The sequence below is a fragment of the Nomascus leucogenys genome, chromosome 23 (assembly GCF_006542625.1).
Source record: "Nomascus leucogenys isolate Asia chromosome 23, Asia_NLE_v1, whole genome shotgun sequence".
Taxonomy (NCBI): Eukaryota; Metazoa; Chordata; class Mammalia; order Primates; family Hylobatidae; genus Nomascus; species Nomascus leucogenys.
Window position 1 is genome coordinate 25,626,684 of NC_044403.1, and position 18,648 is coordinate 25,645,331.

The following is an 18,648-nucleotide window of genomic DNA, read 5'->3' on the forward strand; positions in this document are numbered from 1 at the left end:
CACGAGTCCAGCTGGGGTTTGCAGAAATGCCAAAATCTGAAAAGACATCCTAAAAGGTCAATCTTAACTTCCACAATATGATGTGATCTGGAGGCGTAATTGGGGAAGTTACAAATCTCGTGACCTCCTGAACAGTTGGTAATCAATTATGCCTACATTTTAGCAGAATTCAGGCCCCTTTCATAAGCCTAACCTTGCGGCCTTTCATTAGTTTTATAAAGGTGGCTTAGTTTGGGAAAGGGCTATAATCCCTGCTTTAAGGTTAACTAGAAACTAAATTTCTCCCAAAGTCAGTTTGGTTTATGCCCAGGAATGACCAAAGATAGCTTGGAGGTTAAAAGCATGAGGCAGGCTGGGCACAGTGGCTCACACCTGTTAATCCCAGCACTTGGGGAGGTTGAGGTGGGCAGATCACTTGAGGCCAGGAGTTCAAAACCAGCCTGACCAACATGGCCAAACCCCATCTCTACTAAAAACACAAAAATTAGCTGGGCATGGTGGTGCATGCCTGTAATCCCAGCTTCTTGGGAGGCTGAGGCACAAGAATTGCTTGAACCTGGGAGGCAGAGGTTGCAGTCAACTAAGACCACTCCCTTGCACTCCAGCCTGGGTGACAGAGCAAGACTCTCAAAAAAAGCAAGATGAAGTCAACTAATATCAGATTTCTCTTACTGTCATAATTTTGTAAAGGCAGTTTACTTGGACTGTATAAACACTATATGCTTAGGCTTCACTGAAGTTATAAATATATATATATATAATTTTCTTTTTTTTTTTTTTTTTGAGATGGAGTCTTGCTCTGTCACACAGGCTGGAGTACAATGGCACGATCTCAGCTCACTGCAACTTCCGCCTCCCAGGTTTAGGCAATTCTCCTGCCTCAGCCTCCCAAGTAGCTGGGATTACAGGCGCCCACCACCGCGTTTGGCTAATTTTTGTATTTTAGTAGAGTCAAGGTTTCACCAGTTGGCCAGGCTGCTTTCAAACTCCTGGCCCCAGGTGATCTGCCCGCCTCAGCCTCCCAAAATGCTGGGATTACAGGGGTAAGCCACCATGCCTGGTTTTTTTTTTTTTTTTTTTTTTTTGAGATGGAGTTTTGTTCTTGTTGCCCAGGCTGGAGTGCAATGGCGCAGTCTCGGCTCACTGCAACCTCCACCTCCCGGGTTCAAGTGATTCTTGTGCCTCAGCCTCCCAAGTAGCTGGGATTACAGGAGCCCACCACCACGCCTGGCTAATGTTTTTGTATTTTTAGTAGAGACAGGGTTTCACCATGTTGGCCAGGCTGGTCTCTAATTCATGACCTCAGGTGATCCACCCGTCTCAGCCTCCCAAATTGCTGGGATTACAGGCCTATATATATAATTTTTGGTTTTTTTGCAAGACAGAGTCTCACTCTGTCTCTCAGGTTGGAGCGCAGTGTCATGATCACGGCTCACTACAGCCTCAACCTCCCAGGCTCAAGTGATCCTCCCACCTTCCTGAGTAGCTGGGACTACATGCCCATCTACATTTTTTTTTTTTTTTTTTTTGTAGAGACAGGGTCTCTCTATGTTGCCCAGGCTGATCTCCAACTCCTGGGCTCAAGCAATCCTCCCACCTCAACCTTCCTAAGTGCTAGGATTACAAGCATGAACCACCGTGCCCGGTCAATATAAGGCATGCAAAACTATACTAATTTTCCTTTCTGGATATATGCTGTATGTAAAGTATTAAAATAGGCATGGGATTGATAAATACCAAAGTCAGCAAAGTGGTGACCTCTGAGAAAGAAAGGAGGGAAATGCCCTCAGGAAGGGATATACCGGCTTTTCAAATGTATAGGTGATGTTTGTTTCTAAACCTGGAGAAGTTATATAATCCTCTACTTTTCTGTGTAAATGAAATATTTTGTTTTTTAAAATCTTGCCCCAAAACGGAGTAGGGGTAGGGAATTTGACAGACCTAGGTTTAAATTCTATCTGCTGCTTACTTGTAAAGGAACTTACCCAGTTTCTTAATTTCTCCAAGCCTCTGGGTCTGTAAGAGGACATCATCATAATAAATATTCTATTGCACAGCCAAAGCAAGTGAAATAATACGGATAAAAGTGCTTTATAAAGTGCAAGTGCTATAGAAGTATAAGCTGTAATTTTACAAGAATGTACCACAAATTATTGTAACTAAGAGTTACTGCAAGAAACTCTTAGTATTCCTTTGTAACATACTCTCACAGAACCTTGACCCTTTCCTTCAGACTACTTACCTTCACTTGCAATAACACGTTAATCGATGCTATTATTTGTGCATCCTCCCACTCCGTGGCTCTCGGCTCCTGATTCTATTCCCAAGCCCAGCACACTCCCTGGCATATGGTAAGTGCTCGACAGAATTTTTTTTTTTTTTTTTTTTTTTTTGGCGTAATCTTAACAGGATTACCTGTAGGAAGTGAGAATGGAAAGCAGGGCCGGGAGATAGGACTCTTCTGTTTTACATTTCTATACCGTTAGAACTTTTATCACAAACATGTATTACTCAGTGCAAAATTATTTCAATTTTTAATTAAAATAATAAGTGTTAAATAGGCATATCTTAATTTCATCGCCTCTCGGGGGACGGTCATGTTTTACTACAGGAAATTGCATGGAAAAGGGATCCATGAAATAAAAGGAGCAGACAATGTCTGCTCCTGGGGCACCGGGCTTTCCGCTGAACCCCCGGGAGTGAAGACGAGTCTAACCACCTAAGAATTTAAGAAGGGGTCGGGAGGCGCCGTTAGGGGGCGCGCGCGAGGCCGCGCGGGCGTTCCCGCCTCCCCGTTACATGCCCCAGTAACCCCAGCGCCGGCGACCGGGAGTAACCTCGCGGGCGGGCGGCACCCCCCCCGCGCCCAGACTCTCGCCTGCTCCCGCCTCAGCCAATGGGAAAGCAGCGAACGGGCCGGCCGGACGCTCGCCCCGGAGGGCTCCTCCCGGGAGCATTTCGAACGGAGTTGAACGGTCGCCGGGCCACGGGCTCAGACCTTTCCAATGGCAGCTCTGGGTCCCGACGCCAAGCCCCGCCCAGCCCTGGGCCTCCCCGTGTGCATTCTCGGCAGGAGTCACCTTTGCCTTACAAACCTTCAGACCCGCCCTCTTCCTACCTTGCCGCGCTAGGCCCCGCCCTCTGCGCAGGTCGGCCAATAACGGGGTGAGCTGGCGCCGCGGGGCGGGCCTCCAGCCAATGCGCACGCCGTGGGCGGGCCCCGAGCCGGAATTGGGGGTGAAGCGATAGCGTTTTGCCCGCATTCGGGGCGCGCGGAGCTGGGGGGGTCCCTGTGGGGCGCCCGGAGTTAAGATGGCGTCCTCAGCGGAGGGGGACGAGGGGACTGTGGTGGCGCTGGCGGGGGTTCTGCAATCGGGTTTCCAGGAGCTGAGCCTTAACAAGTTGGCGACGTCCCTGGGCGCGTCAGAACAGGCGCTGCGGCTGATCATCTCCATCTTCCTGGGTAAGGACCCTCCTGCCTGCCTGCCTCCGCCCCTCGCGGAGTCCCCGGGGAGTAGGGGAGGAATGGGGACAGGACCTCCCTCTCTTCCCGGAGCCACCTGGGAGGGCTGTGCCGGGTTCGGGTGTGAATCCTGAAGCACACCAACTGCTACGGAGGGAAGACAGAAGTCCTGTCTCGAGTCTGGGGCGCTGTGCCCTCTGAACCTCTTCACCTTACTCTTCAACCCCTGCCATGCCCTCTGGCCCCTCAGTCGGGCCCCCGCCCTCTTGTGCCAGGCTCTACCCTTGCTCCCACGACCTATCTTTATTTGTCGCTCTGTTGAGTTCCACTATCTGGCCATGTGTCCTGCTCTGTCATTAATAACCACCCCGCACACGCGCGCATCTCATCGGTAGGCATAGGGCCCCTAACTTTAGCCCTTTCGGCCTTTTCAGCCCCATATTCCATATTTCATATTCTGAGTGTCTGTTTTGTTTATTGCTAGCTTATATTATACTTTCGTCTCTTTTCTGTCCCGTTCCTACTATTTTCTTTTTATACCATGTTGCTTTTTTTATTTTCCAAGCCACCTACCTGTCATTTACCCTGGAATATCATTTTAATGCTGGACTTGGGAAACAGGACTAACAACCTCCTTAAAATCGAACCATACTATTCCAAGCGTTTATTACACGTGTGGTTCAAAGGATGTGGTGTATCTGAATTTATGCCAGAACAAGCTGTATTACAACTGGTTTATAGGCTTTTTTACCGCATCCTCACTCCATGGTTTAATACAGGGAGGTAGCATAGTACAATGGAAAAAAGTATGGGCTTTGAAGGCAAACAAATCAGACCCAGCCTTGTTGCTGCTCACAAACTGAAGGACCCTACGCAGGCCACAAAACCCTCTGGGCCTAATTTCCTTATCTATGAAATGAGGACAACAGTGCCTACCACACAGGATTGCCATAAAGTCCTGCAGAAAGGCCAAGATTGGGAAGTACCTGTACATATATATACATAAAATTTAAGCAGTTGGAACGTTTTATGAAGGTTATAGAACTTTAGGAGCGGGTGGGTGGGAAGGATTAAGCAAAAGCTGTAAGTGATGATAAGGAAACAGGACTGGGGCTAGAGCAGAGGGTTAGAGTTCTGAACCATGAGAAGTTTGAGATAAAGTTGGGCAGGTGTGGAAAGCCTTAAATGCCAGAGAGAAGTTTGGCGTTTATCCAGTATTCAGTAGAAACACGGACATATAATATCACCAGAGGGTGTTAACCCAATCTAGATAATGGGATAGGTATTAATTCATATTTAAACAACCTTGCCTAATAGCATTGTTACTTTCCTATTACATATCAAACCAAGGTCTTCCTTTCTTCCAAATAAAGATCACCTTTTTCTTCCTCTGTGGAATTGTAAGATTTTAAAGATGGAATGGAACTGGGGTTGTGCAGTTTGCTCATTGTCACCCAGACACCATCCAAATTTATCAGCACCCCAGTCTAGGGTTATTTGCACTACACCAGCTTTGAACTTCCTACTCTTTCATCCTTGTTTCTGACCCAGTTATTTGTTGACATTGTAATTAGCAATTAGTGTTTACATTTGACAGGACACAGCGGCTTATGCTTATAATCCCAACACTTTGGGAGGCCAAGGTGGGAGAATCGCTTGAGGCCAGCCTGGGCAACATTTTATTTGTCTCTACAAAAAATTTTAAAAAATTAGGCCAGGCGCAGGGGCTCATGCCTGTAATCCCGGCATTCTGGGAGGCCAAGGCGGGCAGATCGCTTGAGGTCAGGAGTTTGAGACCAGCCTGGCCAACATGGTGAAACCCCATCTCTCCTAAAAATATAAAAATTAGCTGGGCATGGTAGTGGGCACCTGTAATCCCAGCTACTTGGGAGGCTGAGGCAGGAGAATCATTTGAACCCTGGAGGTGGAGGTCACAGTGAGCCAAGTTAGCTCTACTGCACTCCAGCCTGGGCGACAGAGCAAGACTCTGTCTCCAAAAAAAAAAAAAAAATTAATAAAAAAATGAGCTGGGCGTAGTGGCTCATGCCATGCCTGTGGTCCCAGCTACTCCCGAGATTGAGGTGGGAGGATCACTTGGGCCTGGGAGTTTGAGGCTACAGTGAGCCGTGGCGCCACTGCACTCCAGCCTGAAGGATAGAGCAAGACCCTGTCTCAAAAAAAAAAAAAATTGTATTACATTCATTAGTTAGGAAACTGTTGGTTTCTCAACAATAAATTCAGAATGTAACACAAGTAGCAACCAGTTATAAGGGGCAATCTGTTAAATGGAGTTAGGGCTGGAATTAGGACTTGGAATTCAACTTTTGTGTGTTGACATAATCACATATTGCCTGTGCACTCGTGCTGGGCTATTGCTGTGTACTGTCATGGGGCATACAGCTGACTAGGAAATTGTTTTCTCCGTATCCCACTCCTCTTCTCTCATCTTCTCTCATTACCACCAATCATCAAAGTAATAAACACTTGGTATAATGCATCTACCACACTCCCGAGCCCCCTTGCTCATTCTACCATTTCCCACAGCCTGCCTTCCTATCTCACATGCCCTGTTGCCTTCAGTAACTCATAGTATTTCTCATTTTTAGATCAACTTGGGGCTTCAACTTGCCTCCTGTCAGGTATAGCTCATCATGTGGACAGGTAGGATTGTATTCCTAGTAGGCATAGTTTAAATACATACATGTAAATATAAATTGATTAAGCTTGATGTGTGCGTGGTAGGAGTGCATTTTGGCTGTAAATATGTTTCCTATACAAAGGTTATTACCATTTCTGTGTATTGTAACCTAGAAACCAGTAGCCTTTCAGCAGTGGAGTTCCTGGTTCTTGAACCCAGCTCTCTCAGGGAATGGGGATACTGGAGGAAATCCTTGCTGGAGGTACCAAGAAAGCCTGTAGTCCAAAATGATTTCTGGTTCACTTTCCACTGATTAGATTAATTCAGGTTAAAAACACCTCCCTAAATGCAAATACCCCAAGGGAAGAGTTAGGTATATCATTCACATTTTAAAATGTACTTTTTAATCAGATAGTCTAATTACTGTTTTCTTAACATCTTACTTTTTTTTTACCTCAGTTCTGTGTGCTGATCTTGGGGTGGAATGCAGAGCATTAAAGCACTGGCTTTCAAACCTTTTTGACTAAGACCCATCGTAAGAAATATGTTTTACATTGTGACCCAGAACACGCAGACATGTATGTGTATACATGTATTTGAAACAAGTTTCAGGAAAGAATACTTGCCCTTAATAATAACTCACTAAGTTGATTTCATGACTTGTTAATGAGTTACAACAGTTTGAAAAATCTTGAGTTAGAGGCTGCAATTTTTTTTTTTTTTTGAAACGGAGTCTCACTCTGCTGCCCACACTGGAGTGCAGTGGCTCGATGTCGGCTCACTGCAACCTCCGCCTCCCAGGTTCAAGCAATTCTCCTCCTCAGCCTCCTGAGTAGCTAGGACTATGGTGCACGCCACCATACCCGGCTAATTTTTGTATTTTTAGTAGAGACAGGGTTTCACCATGTTGGCTTGGATGGTCTCAATCTCCTGACCTCGTGATCCACCTGCCTCGGCCTCCCAAAGTGCTGGAATTACAGGCGTGAAATTACAGGCATGAGCCACTGCGCCCAGCCGAGGCTGCAATTTTTAATATTCAATATTTCAAAGAAAAAGTAAGTTTATGTGGACTGGTGCACTGGAGTATTTTGAGCAGCCAGAAGACTGTAAAAGGAGTGTGTTTATGTTTGTGTTGTGTATGCTTGCAAGGAGTTTGATGGAAGGATGCTGAAGAGGAATTTTGCCATGAGCCCTGGTGCTGGCAAATACTACCAGAAAACATCTCCCCTTCAACAACTTGGATCTCATCACTCCTTAATGTAACTAATACCATGAATTGCCCAAATAAATTCAGTAACATGCACCTACTACAGGTAAAGCAGTATTCTTAACCCTGCAAGGGCCAGAGCAGTGGGTGTAGTATGTATGAGTCATGGAGCCCTGCCCTCAAAGGTATTATGGTCTGTTCGGGTACAGGAAATGGGCATGAGATAAGTATACTAATAACCCCAATAAATTTTAAGCACCATAAGAGAGGTACAGAGCTTTGCGAGATTTAAAGATGGGACATTTCATTTAAAGATGAGTAAGGTTTCAGCATAATCAGATGGTAAGACTTAAGGAATAGCATGAGCAGAGGCACTGAGGTGTGAATGTGGCAACACAGCCAAGGAACAGTCAGTAGGCTAGTTTGACTAAAACAGGACTTTAGAGAAGTGATGGAAAATCAAGCTGGAACTGTAGGTTAAAGAGCCTTTAAAGCCAAGGTAAAGAGTTTGTACTCACGTAGGTGATAGGGAACATTGGAGATTTTTGAATGGGGAATAAAATGGCTGGAGCTGTATTTAAAAAGATAATACAGCCTGGGGTGATTTGAAGTCAGCATAGACAAGTAGTAGAGAAACCAAGGAGAACGAAGTGATCTAGAGAGGAAGTTATAATGGCTTGGAGGCAGGGTGGCTGCGCTGAGAGGAGAAAGTGGGGATCTCCTGTGAGATATTCTAGGAATACCGGAGCCGTTTGAAAGGTAGATTCTGTAGACAGTCATCTATACAGCTGCTCACGCCTGAAACCCAAGAATCAGCTTTGTTGCCTTGCTTCACTCACTCCCCACATCCCAGTCACCCAATCCTATCAATACAACCTCTAGATTGTGTCTCAGATCCATCTACTATTCTCCATCACCACAGCCACCAGCCATCTGTCACCAGCACCACCCAAGTAGCCTCCTGACTGGTCTCTAATTCTGTTCTTGCCCCCTCAGTCCACTCTCCAAAAGCAGCCAGAGCGATCCGATCCTGTGCCTGTCCTGCTCAGAACCCTTCAGGGGCTTCCATACCTGGCTGGTAAGCCCCTGCCTGCTGCCCCAGCCTCGTCCCAAGCAAGCTGACAACCTTTTAGCCACATGGTCTTTGTTCAGTTCCTCAGGAAAGGCATGAAGGCTTCCCTATCTCAGAGCCTTTGCACACGCTCACCTGCTGCCTGGAGTGCCCTTCAGTTACCTGACAAACTCCTTTTCATCTTCCTCTGAGTTCTTTCCTGACTCTCATGTTAAATTATGTCCCCTGTTACACTTTCTCATACTGACTGGAATTTCCTTCCAAGTATATATTACACTTTGTAATTGTATATTTGTAGATGAGGGCAGAAACCATGGAAGTTTTGTTTACCACAGTGTACCCAGAGTTTAACACAGTACTTGGCTTGTAGAAAAGGCTCGATAAATACTTGAATAGGTGAATGTATGAATGAATGACTTGGCAGCTTATTAGCTGGAGGATAAAGTCGTAATTTTAAAAAGACTCCATCCTCCTGCCTGAGTAGCTGGAAAGATAAGGGTATCTTTGACCAATGCCAGAGGTCAAGTGGAGGATCAGATACTGTTCAGTGCCAGGAAATGATCTGGTTTGGGATTTACTTTAGGTTCCAAGGGCTCTTCCAGGTATCTTGGGAGTTGTGAAGCCTGGTCTTGAGCTCAGGAAAGAAGCTAGGCTAAAGACAGAATTTTAGGAGACAGTATTGGTATCATAACTGACTCAGGGAGGGAATGAAATGCCACGGAAAAGCTTTATACAGAGAAGAGGATCTTAGTCACGTTGATTGGGTCTGTTAATGTTGCTACCCCTTGATAATAGTAATAGCTGGTATTTATTAAGGATTTTCTGTGTACCAGACATTGTCCTAAATGGTCAACAGGCAGTTCCCCACCTAAACCTGCCAATTACCCGTGAGGTAATTATAGTTAAGATCTCCTGGTACAGATAGGAAAGTCAGCCCTACAAAGATTGAGTAACTTTCTTAAAGTCACACTCAGTTCTGCCTGACTCCAGAGTTCCTGCTCTTTACCACTGAGATTGGGAGGAGCATGTGGAGGTGGAAAAGATAAATGCCCTTGGTGTCCTTTTCTCTTTTCACTCTCGGTGGTTAAACCAAGATGCAATCAGCATATGAGCCAACTCTCAGCGTCCAAAGCTACAGCTGGCCAAATGGAGCAGATGGCCACCCTGCTTAGTGTGAGTGTTCCCTAGTCTTGGCCATGATGGTGGCTTGGCTGTTAGACTGATCAAAAATTGCAGCTGAGGGTAACAATTCATTCCTCAGAGGTTCAGAATTAGTATCACTAAAGTTAGCGACCTTTAAAATCAAAGGAGGTCCTGCAGTTTAGTTCCCTTTGGACCAAAGTCAGGTCTGGCCCTGCAGAAAAAAATCCATTATTCAGTGCAAAAAGCTTTCTTCAGGTAGCACTGGAATCACAATATAAAGAGACCAAAGATAAGCTCGATGAAAATTAAGCAGCATTAACAAAACAAAGAGACTTCTGACCATAATACAAAGCGGGGTCCAAAAATTCTACTGCTATAAAATAGGGAGATTGTCCTAAATGACTTTCAAGGACCCTTCCAATTTTAAAAGTCTAGGTATATTACTTCTACATGTTTAGACTTTATTCTAGTTCATAGCCACAAATTTCATCATAATCTAAACCTTCCTGTTTGAGAATTTCTTTTCCTTTTTTTTTTTTTTTTTGATACATGGTCTTACTCTGTCATTCAGGCTGGTGTGCAGTGGTGCAATCTCAGCTCACTGCAACCTCTGCTTCCCAGATCAAGCAATTCTCCAGCCTCAGCCTCCTGAGTAGTTGGAACTACAGGCGTGAGCCACCATGCCTGGCTAATTTTTTTCTGTATTTTTTGTAGAAAGAGGGTTTCAGCATGTTGCCCAGGATGGTCTCGAACTCCTGAGCTCAAGCAATCCACCCGCCTCAGCCTCCCAAAGTGCTGAGATTACAGGCATAAGCCATTGCCCCTGGCCAAGAATTTCTTTTAAATACAATGTTCCAGGTCAGGCACGGTGGCTCACGCCTGTAACCCCAGCACTTTGGGAGGCCAAGGCGAGAGGATCAGTTGAGTCCAGGAGTTCAAGATCAGCCTAGGCAACATAGTGATACCTCATCTCTACAAAAAGTGAACAGAATTAACTGGGCTGTGTGGCATATGCCTATATTTCCTGCTGCTTGGGAAGCTGAGGTGGAAGGATCACTGGAGCCCGGGGTCCTCCGCTCAACTCAGGACGTTGAGGCTGCATTGAGCCAAGATCATACCTCTACACTCCAGCATGGGCAACAGAGCAAGATTCTGTCTCAAAAATAAATAAATAAAATTTTTTTTTCATTAGCCAGGCATGATGGCATGCACCTATAGTCCCAGCTACTCAGGAGACCAAGGTGGGAGGATCATTTGAGCCCAGGAATTTGAGACTGCAGTGAGCTATGATGATGCCACTGCATTCCAACCTAGATGACAGAAGGAGACCTCATCTCTAAAAATAAATATATATATTTTTTCCAGCCACTTTTTATCTATACCCCAATGTCTTACATTCCATAAAACATTATGTTTTGAATTCCAATATAACTTTATTGTTAAACATGTTTCTTTGCAGAAGCATGTATAAGTTGGGGTTCACAAGATTATTTGCATAAGCTAATTTACAAAAAAAATTACATAATCACTGGCATGAAAGCATGTCTGGGCAGCCATGGGAGCTCATATGAGGCGTCCAGTTGAGTCGCCTTTTAAAAATGATATTTGCATTAGCTGGGCATGGTAGCATGTGTCTGTAGTCCCAGCTACTCAGGAGACTGAAGTGAGAGGATGCACCAGAGCCCCAGAAGTCAAGGCTGCAGTGAGCCATGATCGCACCACTGCACCAGCCTGGGCAACAGGAGTGAGGCCGTGTCTCAGTCAGTCAGTCAGTCAATCAATCAGTCAATAATGGTATGTGGTCTTCTGAAAGAAAGTGGCATTTTAGCTGGGCCTTAAAGGGGATGGTAAGATTCTAGTCAAGTAGAGATGAAAGCGGAGGAGCTCTCCAGTTGCAAAGAGTAATCTGGAGATCAGGAAGAGTAAGATCCTGTCTGTCCCTGAACCTAAGGAAAAAGAAAAAAAAATTTTGAGAAAAATCTGAGGAACAGCAAGTAGTCCTCTTTAGCTAGAACAATAGATCATAAAAGAGCAGTAGAGAAAAACATGGTAGGCCTTTTATGTAGGTGGAGGTCAATGACAGAGTAAGGTAGTAATATGTGCATTGTCTTTAGAGACCTTCTGGCCTAGGTTCAAATGCTGGATCAAATAAATATGTACTAGCTGTTTCACCAAACTTCAACCACCCATTTCTTTATATTCGCACAGGCCAATTTTACTAAAGAATTGCAATTAAGAGTTAAGCAGTTTATCTGATAAATAATTTTTAGATTTATATTTCATTCATAACCAACAGCAGTATTTTGAAACAGAATACAAAATTTATATGAATTTTTAAATACAGTCATCAAAGGAATTTTCTATTTCTAGAAGACTGCTTAGGCATACTGTTTTGTGATGTGTTCATTCTCCTTTGGTCTGGAAAAGTTTGAGAACTGTTGCTCACTGGGATGTTGTAAGGACTAAATAAGATAAACTATGTAAACACTTAACCATGCCTGACCCAAGACCATCTTAAATCATTGTTCTTCCCTTCCCTGTCAATAAATATTTATTTTCTCCCTTTCCAAGGAGACACAAAGTATGGTCTTGTGACCAACAGCGTCTGTATCTCATGGGAGCCTGTTAGAAATGCAAATTCTTTGGTCTACTCCAAAACTACTGATTGAGAAACTCTGAGGATAGTGCCCAGTAATCTGTTTTAGCAAGCCAGGTTATACTTATTACTCTAGAGTTTGAGGATTACTAATTTATTATATTTCTTCCGGTGCCTATTTTGTAGTACTTGATGTCCTGATAGCACCTTTTTGAAATGTCATTGGCCAGGCGCGGTGGTTCACGCCTGTAATCCCAGCACTTTGGGAGGCCAAGGCAGGCAGATCACCTGAGGTCAGGAGTTCGAGACTAGCCTGGCCAACATGGTGAAACCCATTTCTATTAAAAAGATAAAAATTAGCTGGGCATGGTGGCACACGCCTGTAATCCCAGCTACTTGGGAAGCTGAGACAGGAGAATCACTGGAACCCAGGAGGCAGAGGTTGTAGTGAGCCGAGATTGCACCATTGCACTCCAGCCTGGGTGACAGAAAAAAAAAGAAAGATCATTGTATCCTGTACTCTTTGGAATAAACAAAACTCTTAGATTCCTTATGGTTTAGTTTTTCCCATTTGTAGGCCTGACAGATAGGAAAGTTGGGCCTACAAAAATTGAGTAACTTGCTTAAAGTCACACTCAGTTCTGCCTGACTCCAGAGTTCCTGCTCTGGATGTTATTTGAAGAATAAAGAGATGTTGTTGTTATTATGTTCACATTGTTATTATGTTCATTATCAGGATCATTACATACACCATCTGTTTCACACTTTTGATGAGAAGGTTAGATACAGAGGAGTTTTTTTTGTTTCTTTGTTTGTTTGTTTTTTTGAGACGGAGTCTCACTTTGTGGCCCAGGCTGGAGTGCAGAGGTACAATCTCAGCTCACTGCAACCCCCGCCTCTGGGGTTCAAGCAATTCTCCTGCCTCAGCCTCCAGAGTAGCTGGGATTACAGGCATGTACCACCACGCCTGGCTAATTTTTGTCTTTTTAGTAGAGACGGGGTTTCACCACATTGGCCAGGCTAGTCTCGAACTCCTGACCTCAGGTGCTCGGCCTCCCAAAGTGCTGGGATTACAGGCATGAGCCACCACACCCAGAGGAGGAGTTTTTTTTTTATTTTTTTATTTATTTATTTATTTATTTTTTTTTTGAGACAGAGTCTCGCTCTGTCACCCAGGCTGGAGTGCAGTGGCACAATCTCGGCTCACTGCAAGCTCTGCCTCCCGGGTTCACGCCATTCTCCTGCCTCAGCCTCCCGAGTAGCTGGGACTACAGGCGCCCGCCACTACGCCCAGCTAATTTTTTGTATTTTTAGTAGAGACGGGGTTTCACCATGTTAGCCAGGATGGTCTCGATCTCCTGACCTCGTGATCCGCCCACCTCGGCCTCCCAAAGTGCTGGGATTACAGGCGTGAGCCACCGCGCCCGGCGAGGAGGAGTTTTTTAAATAAGGTTATTGGACTAATGGCTCCATCTTTTTTGTGTTGCATCAACCACCTTGAGCAATATAGCATTCTCCTGATTGATCTCCTTACATTTCTTAATATAAGTAATAAATTGTGACTTGTAGCTTTAACAAAAATTAGGTGCCCTAGTTGCAGCTGCCAGGGAAAGCTAGTCTAATATCAAAGCAAACCATCCTTCTTCTCAAGCACAGAGTTTTTAAGATAGGAGTGTGTGTGTATTGACATTTTCCTAGCAGTGGCTAAAGTCAAGGACCAGGAGATTTAGGGCCCGCTTGGAGTTCTTATGGTAAAACAGTAATAGCTTCCTAGAGACCTTTAAAGCTTATCTGTAATTTGTATAGTTCAAAAGATATTGTATACATCATTATTTCTCCCTGCTTTCAAAACAGGAAGGGGGTGTGGAGAGTAACACACTAAAGAAAGGATAAGTAATTAATTTCTGGGTAAGAATTTCCTTTTGGCTTAAAATGGACTGATTGTGTAAGTTCCTCCCTTTTCAAGCAGAAGCTTTGAAGATAGTGAGATACATGAAGCTCTGGACATCTTGAATGAAGTATTCTGTATAAGAACCAAGTGTATAATAACTGTTAGTAATAAAGGCTTCTCATAGAAATGTCATTGCATTATAATTGTAGGGACAGTTTGTCAGAGAGTAGGTAGAAGATTATCAGGCCCAGGTTTTGTTCTTGGCTCACATGAAGTCATCAAGTAGGCTATTTAAATGCTTCACTTTAACCATAGGCTAAGATTAAATTAAAAATAAAAAGCTTTTGTCATGGCCAGGCACAGTGGCTCATGCCTGTAATCCCAGCACTTTGGGAGGCTGAGGTGGGTGGATCACCTGAGGTCAGGAATTTGAGACTGGCCTGACCAACGTGGTGAAACCCTGTCTCTACTAAAAATACAAAAGTTAGCCAGGCACGGTGGTGCACGCCTGTAATCCCAGCTACTCGGAAGGCTGAGGCAAGAGAATCGTTTGAAGCTGAGGGGGAGGTTGCAGTGAGCCGAGATCATACCATTGCACTCCAGCCTGGGGGAGCGAGCAAGACTCCGTCTCAAAAAAAAAAAAAAGCTTTTGTCAATTAAAGATGCTTGTCAGTACTGAGTATTCATGTTGCTATGGCATTTTTATAAGAAAACTGTACACAGTCATATCTGCTACCTAAAATAATACATAGTGAGATGGTAATTTTACAGGCAATTAAGAATTTGCTGGCCAGGCACGGTGGCTTACACCTGTAATCCCAGCATTTTGGAAGGCCAAGGTGGGTGGATCACCTGAGGTCAGGAGTTTGAGACCAGCCTGGCCAACATGGCGAAACCCCATCTCTACTAAAAAAAATCCAAAAAATTAGCCGGGCATGGTGGCGGGCGCCTGTAATCCCAGCAACTTGGGAGGCTGAGGCAGGAGAATCACTTGAACCTGGGAGGCAGAGGTTGCAGTGAGCCGAGGTCGCGCCATTGCACTCCACCTAGGCAACAAGAGCAAAAACTCCGTCTCAAAAAAAAAAAAAAAAAGAATTTGCTATAATAGAAGATCCATGTGTACATTCTGTATGCAAATCTTAGGAAGATATTAGATCCCAGAAGGTTAAAGTTCTGATCTCTGTATATTTGTATATGCTTTAAGGAGAAGTGGCATCCATGTAAATGTGGTAAATGGCTTATAACTCTCGAGGCTTCCAGTTTCTGCTGTGGTAGCAATTCTAAACTCAGATGGACTTGGACACTACTCTGGATTACTGTCCCTAAATATCAACTACTGTTTATAAGCCAGCAGAGACCAACTGAAATAGTACCCGTAAAGTTCCTACAGCATATCCCTCAGTCAGAAGTGGAAAAGATTGATTAAAGTTGGAGTACAAACATATGGGGCCCTGACCAAAAATATTGAACCATACTACTAGAAATCCCCACTCTTTAGCTAAAGGATAATCTGACTTCACTTTTAATTCTTCATTGACTATTGGTGCTCTGAAAGAATAGGAAATAATAGCAAAACATGGGAACTCCTAGATAGCATACCTTTATTTTTAAAATGTGTACCGTCGGCCAGGCACCATGGCTCACGCCTATAATCCCAGCACTTTGGGAGGCCAAGGTGGGCGGATCATTTGAGGTCAGGAGTTGGAGACCACCCTGGGCAACATGGTGAAACCCCATCTCTACTAAAAATACAAAAACTAACTGGGCGTGGTAGCACACACCTGTAATCCCAGCTACTCAGGAGGCTGAGGCAGTAGAACTGCTTGAACCTGGAAGACAGAGGTTGCAGGGAGCCAAGATCACGCCACTGTACTATAGCCTGGGAGAAAACAAACAAACAAAAAACACATATGGTCAACTTCCCAAGTAAACTGACCAATGTCAGTTTAGGTTCAGTCTTACTGTAGGGGTGCCTGCCGTAGGCCAGCGGCTCTCAACCTTTCCACTAAGTACATTAAGATCCTAACAGTAATCATTGGGACCCCAGGTCATCGTCTCAACAGAAGCTCCAGATTTCTTCAAGTCTTGGCCCTCTTGTTGTATATCAAAACTTTATGTATATTATTTTTATATTTTCAAAAATTCTCCCCAAATCATCAAGTAATATTGAGATGCTGACATAGAAAAAAGTAGATTTCCAGCTGGTATGATCAGTGATAAATTGGACTTCATCAAAATTAAAAGCTTTTGTGCACCAAAGGATACTATCAAGAAAGTAAAAAGCTATCCCACAGAATAGGAGAAAATATTTGTAAATCATGAGTCTAGTATTCAGATGTTTAAAGAACTCTTAGAACTCAACAATAAAAAGATAACCCACTTTACAAAATGGATTTGAATAGACAGTTCTCTAAAAACGACATATACATGGCCAATAAGCTTGTGAAAAGCTGTTTAATATCTTTAGTCATTAGGGAAATGCAAATCAAAACCACAATGATACCATCACTTCACACCTACTAGGATGGCAATAATCAAAAACACACAAAAAGGTGTTGGTGAAGATATGGAGAAATTGGAACCCTCATGTATTCCTGGTGGGAATGTAAAATGGTGTAGCCACTTGTGGAAAATAGTTTGTCAGTTATTCAAAAAGTTCACAGCTACCATATGACCCAGCAATTCCATTCCTAGGGTTATACCCAAGGGAACTGAAAGCATACATTCACACAAAAACTTATACACAAATGTTCATAGCCTTATTATAATAGCCAAAAGTGGAAACAACCCAGTTGTCCACCAATTGGGACAAATTGAATGAATAAACAAAATGTTGTATCCATACAATGGAATGTTATTCAGCCATAAGAAAACAGTGAAATCCTGATCACATGCTGCGACACAGATGAACCTTGAAAACTTGCTACATGAAACAAGCCAGACACAAATGGCCACATACTGTAGGATTCCATTTATATGAAATACCCAGAATAAGCTAATTCATAAAGACAGAAAATAGATTGGTGCTTGCTAGGGGATAAGAGGAAGGGTGAACTGGGAATGGCCGCTATGCGGTTCAGGGTTTCTAATGTTCTGGCATTAGATAGCGGAGATGAAAACGTTCTGGCATTAGATCGTGGAGATGGTTGCATAACACTGAATATACTAAAATCCACTGAATTGTACACTTAAAAAAAAGAAGAAAGAAGGACTATGCATGATCAAAGAAAAAAATGCTTTGGGCTCAAGTAGGGATAGAATAAACAGTAAGACTGGGAAGACAGATTGTGAAGGGCCTTGAATGGCAAGCTAAAGAAGTTGGCTTTCATCTTACAGATAGTAGGAAGCCACCAGAGTATTTTGAGCAGGAGTGGCATGTTTAAGGTAGTGTTATAGGAAGTTTAATTTGTGAAATGAGAAAGAGATACTATCAGCCAGGAGAGGTAGAAGGTTCTATAAAGTCAAATTGAACACCTGAAGTTTCAGATTTGATGAATGACCCTATGTATGTGTGTATACACATATGTATGGGATTTGTCGTCATCTGGGGAAGGCTGAGGTGCTAATATGAATACTGAAAACTAGAGAGGTAATATAGCAGAGTAGTTAAAAATGAAAACACTCAGAACCCACATGCTGTCTGGGTTCAAATTCCAGCTCAGCTACCTTCCAGCACTGACCTTAGGTAAGTCACTAAGCCTGTCTGTGCTTCAGCTTCCTCTTCTGTAAGATAAAGATACCTACTCATCAAGGTTGTTTTGAGGATTAAGTGGGTTAATACATATAAAGTGTTTACAATGTCAAGCTTAAAGAAAGGTCCCCAAAAATGTCAGCTGCTAGTCTGAAACTCCAGAGCAGGTTTGAGAGTAGCCCACTGTTGTTCTCTGCCCCGGATAACCCATGAAGTAACAGTCCTAAAGTGTTAAAAGACAAAACAAATTTTTCTTTGTGAAAAATGACCCTTTAAAAAAAACTCCATCTACTAATAATGAAGCTTAGTAGTAGTAAAATGATGATTTTTAGCCATAAAATGGGTTTTCTATATCTTAACAAATATAGTGCAGTTTCACAATATTCTTTGATATGAACCAGTCTCTCATACTTTCTGTATAGCACTGATTCTCTAAGTAAGATGCCAAGGCATGACCTCCCCTCAGGAATTAGGAATCTGCATTTTTAATAAGCATCCTAGGTAATTCTTATGCATGATACAGGTTGAGACCAGTGCCATGTACAGAAGTGGGAAAAATGGCTTATGAAACTCAGTTGTATTTAGCACACTGTATTAGACATAAAATTTGAAAACCCAACCTGGACAACACAGTGAGACCCAGTCTCTACTAAAATAAAATAAGTAAGTGAACATTGAAAACCAATGGGTAGTAGAATGTATTCAGTTCCGTGAGACATGAAACAATATTTTTTGCTTAATTGAATCAAATATATGTTTAAAAAAAAAAAAAAACTCACCCTACTCCCAAAGCACTCAATAAATTCTTCAGAGAAAAGGAAGAGCTTTTTGTACTACATTGCCTCTAAAATCTTCTGTAGGATAAGATATTTTAAGATAACTTAAAATCTTGTTTTAAGTTTTTAAGTCTCATTTTAATAACCAAATAAAATGGTTTTTATTTGAGC

General features: G+C 43.3%; 1 protein-coding gene across 1 annotated transcript in view; it reads left to right on the plus strand.

Annotated features, from left to right (window-relative positions):
- The first annotated feature begins 2,998 nt into the window (after positions 1 to 2,998).
- The window catches only part of LPCAT3 (lysophosphatidylcholine acyltransferase 3), a 42,388-nt gene continuing 26,738 nt past the window's right edge, over positions 2,999 to 18,648 (plus strand). Inside the window, exon 1 of the mRNA XM_003273771.4 lies at positions 2,999 to 3,463. Coding sequence (XP_003273819.1) covers positions 3,313 to 3,463 — 151 coding nt within the window. The 5' untranslated portion in view covers positions 2,999 to 3,312. The remainder of the gene's footprint in view (positions 3,464 to 18,648) is intronic.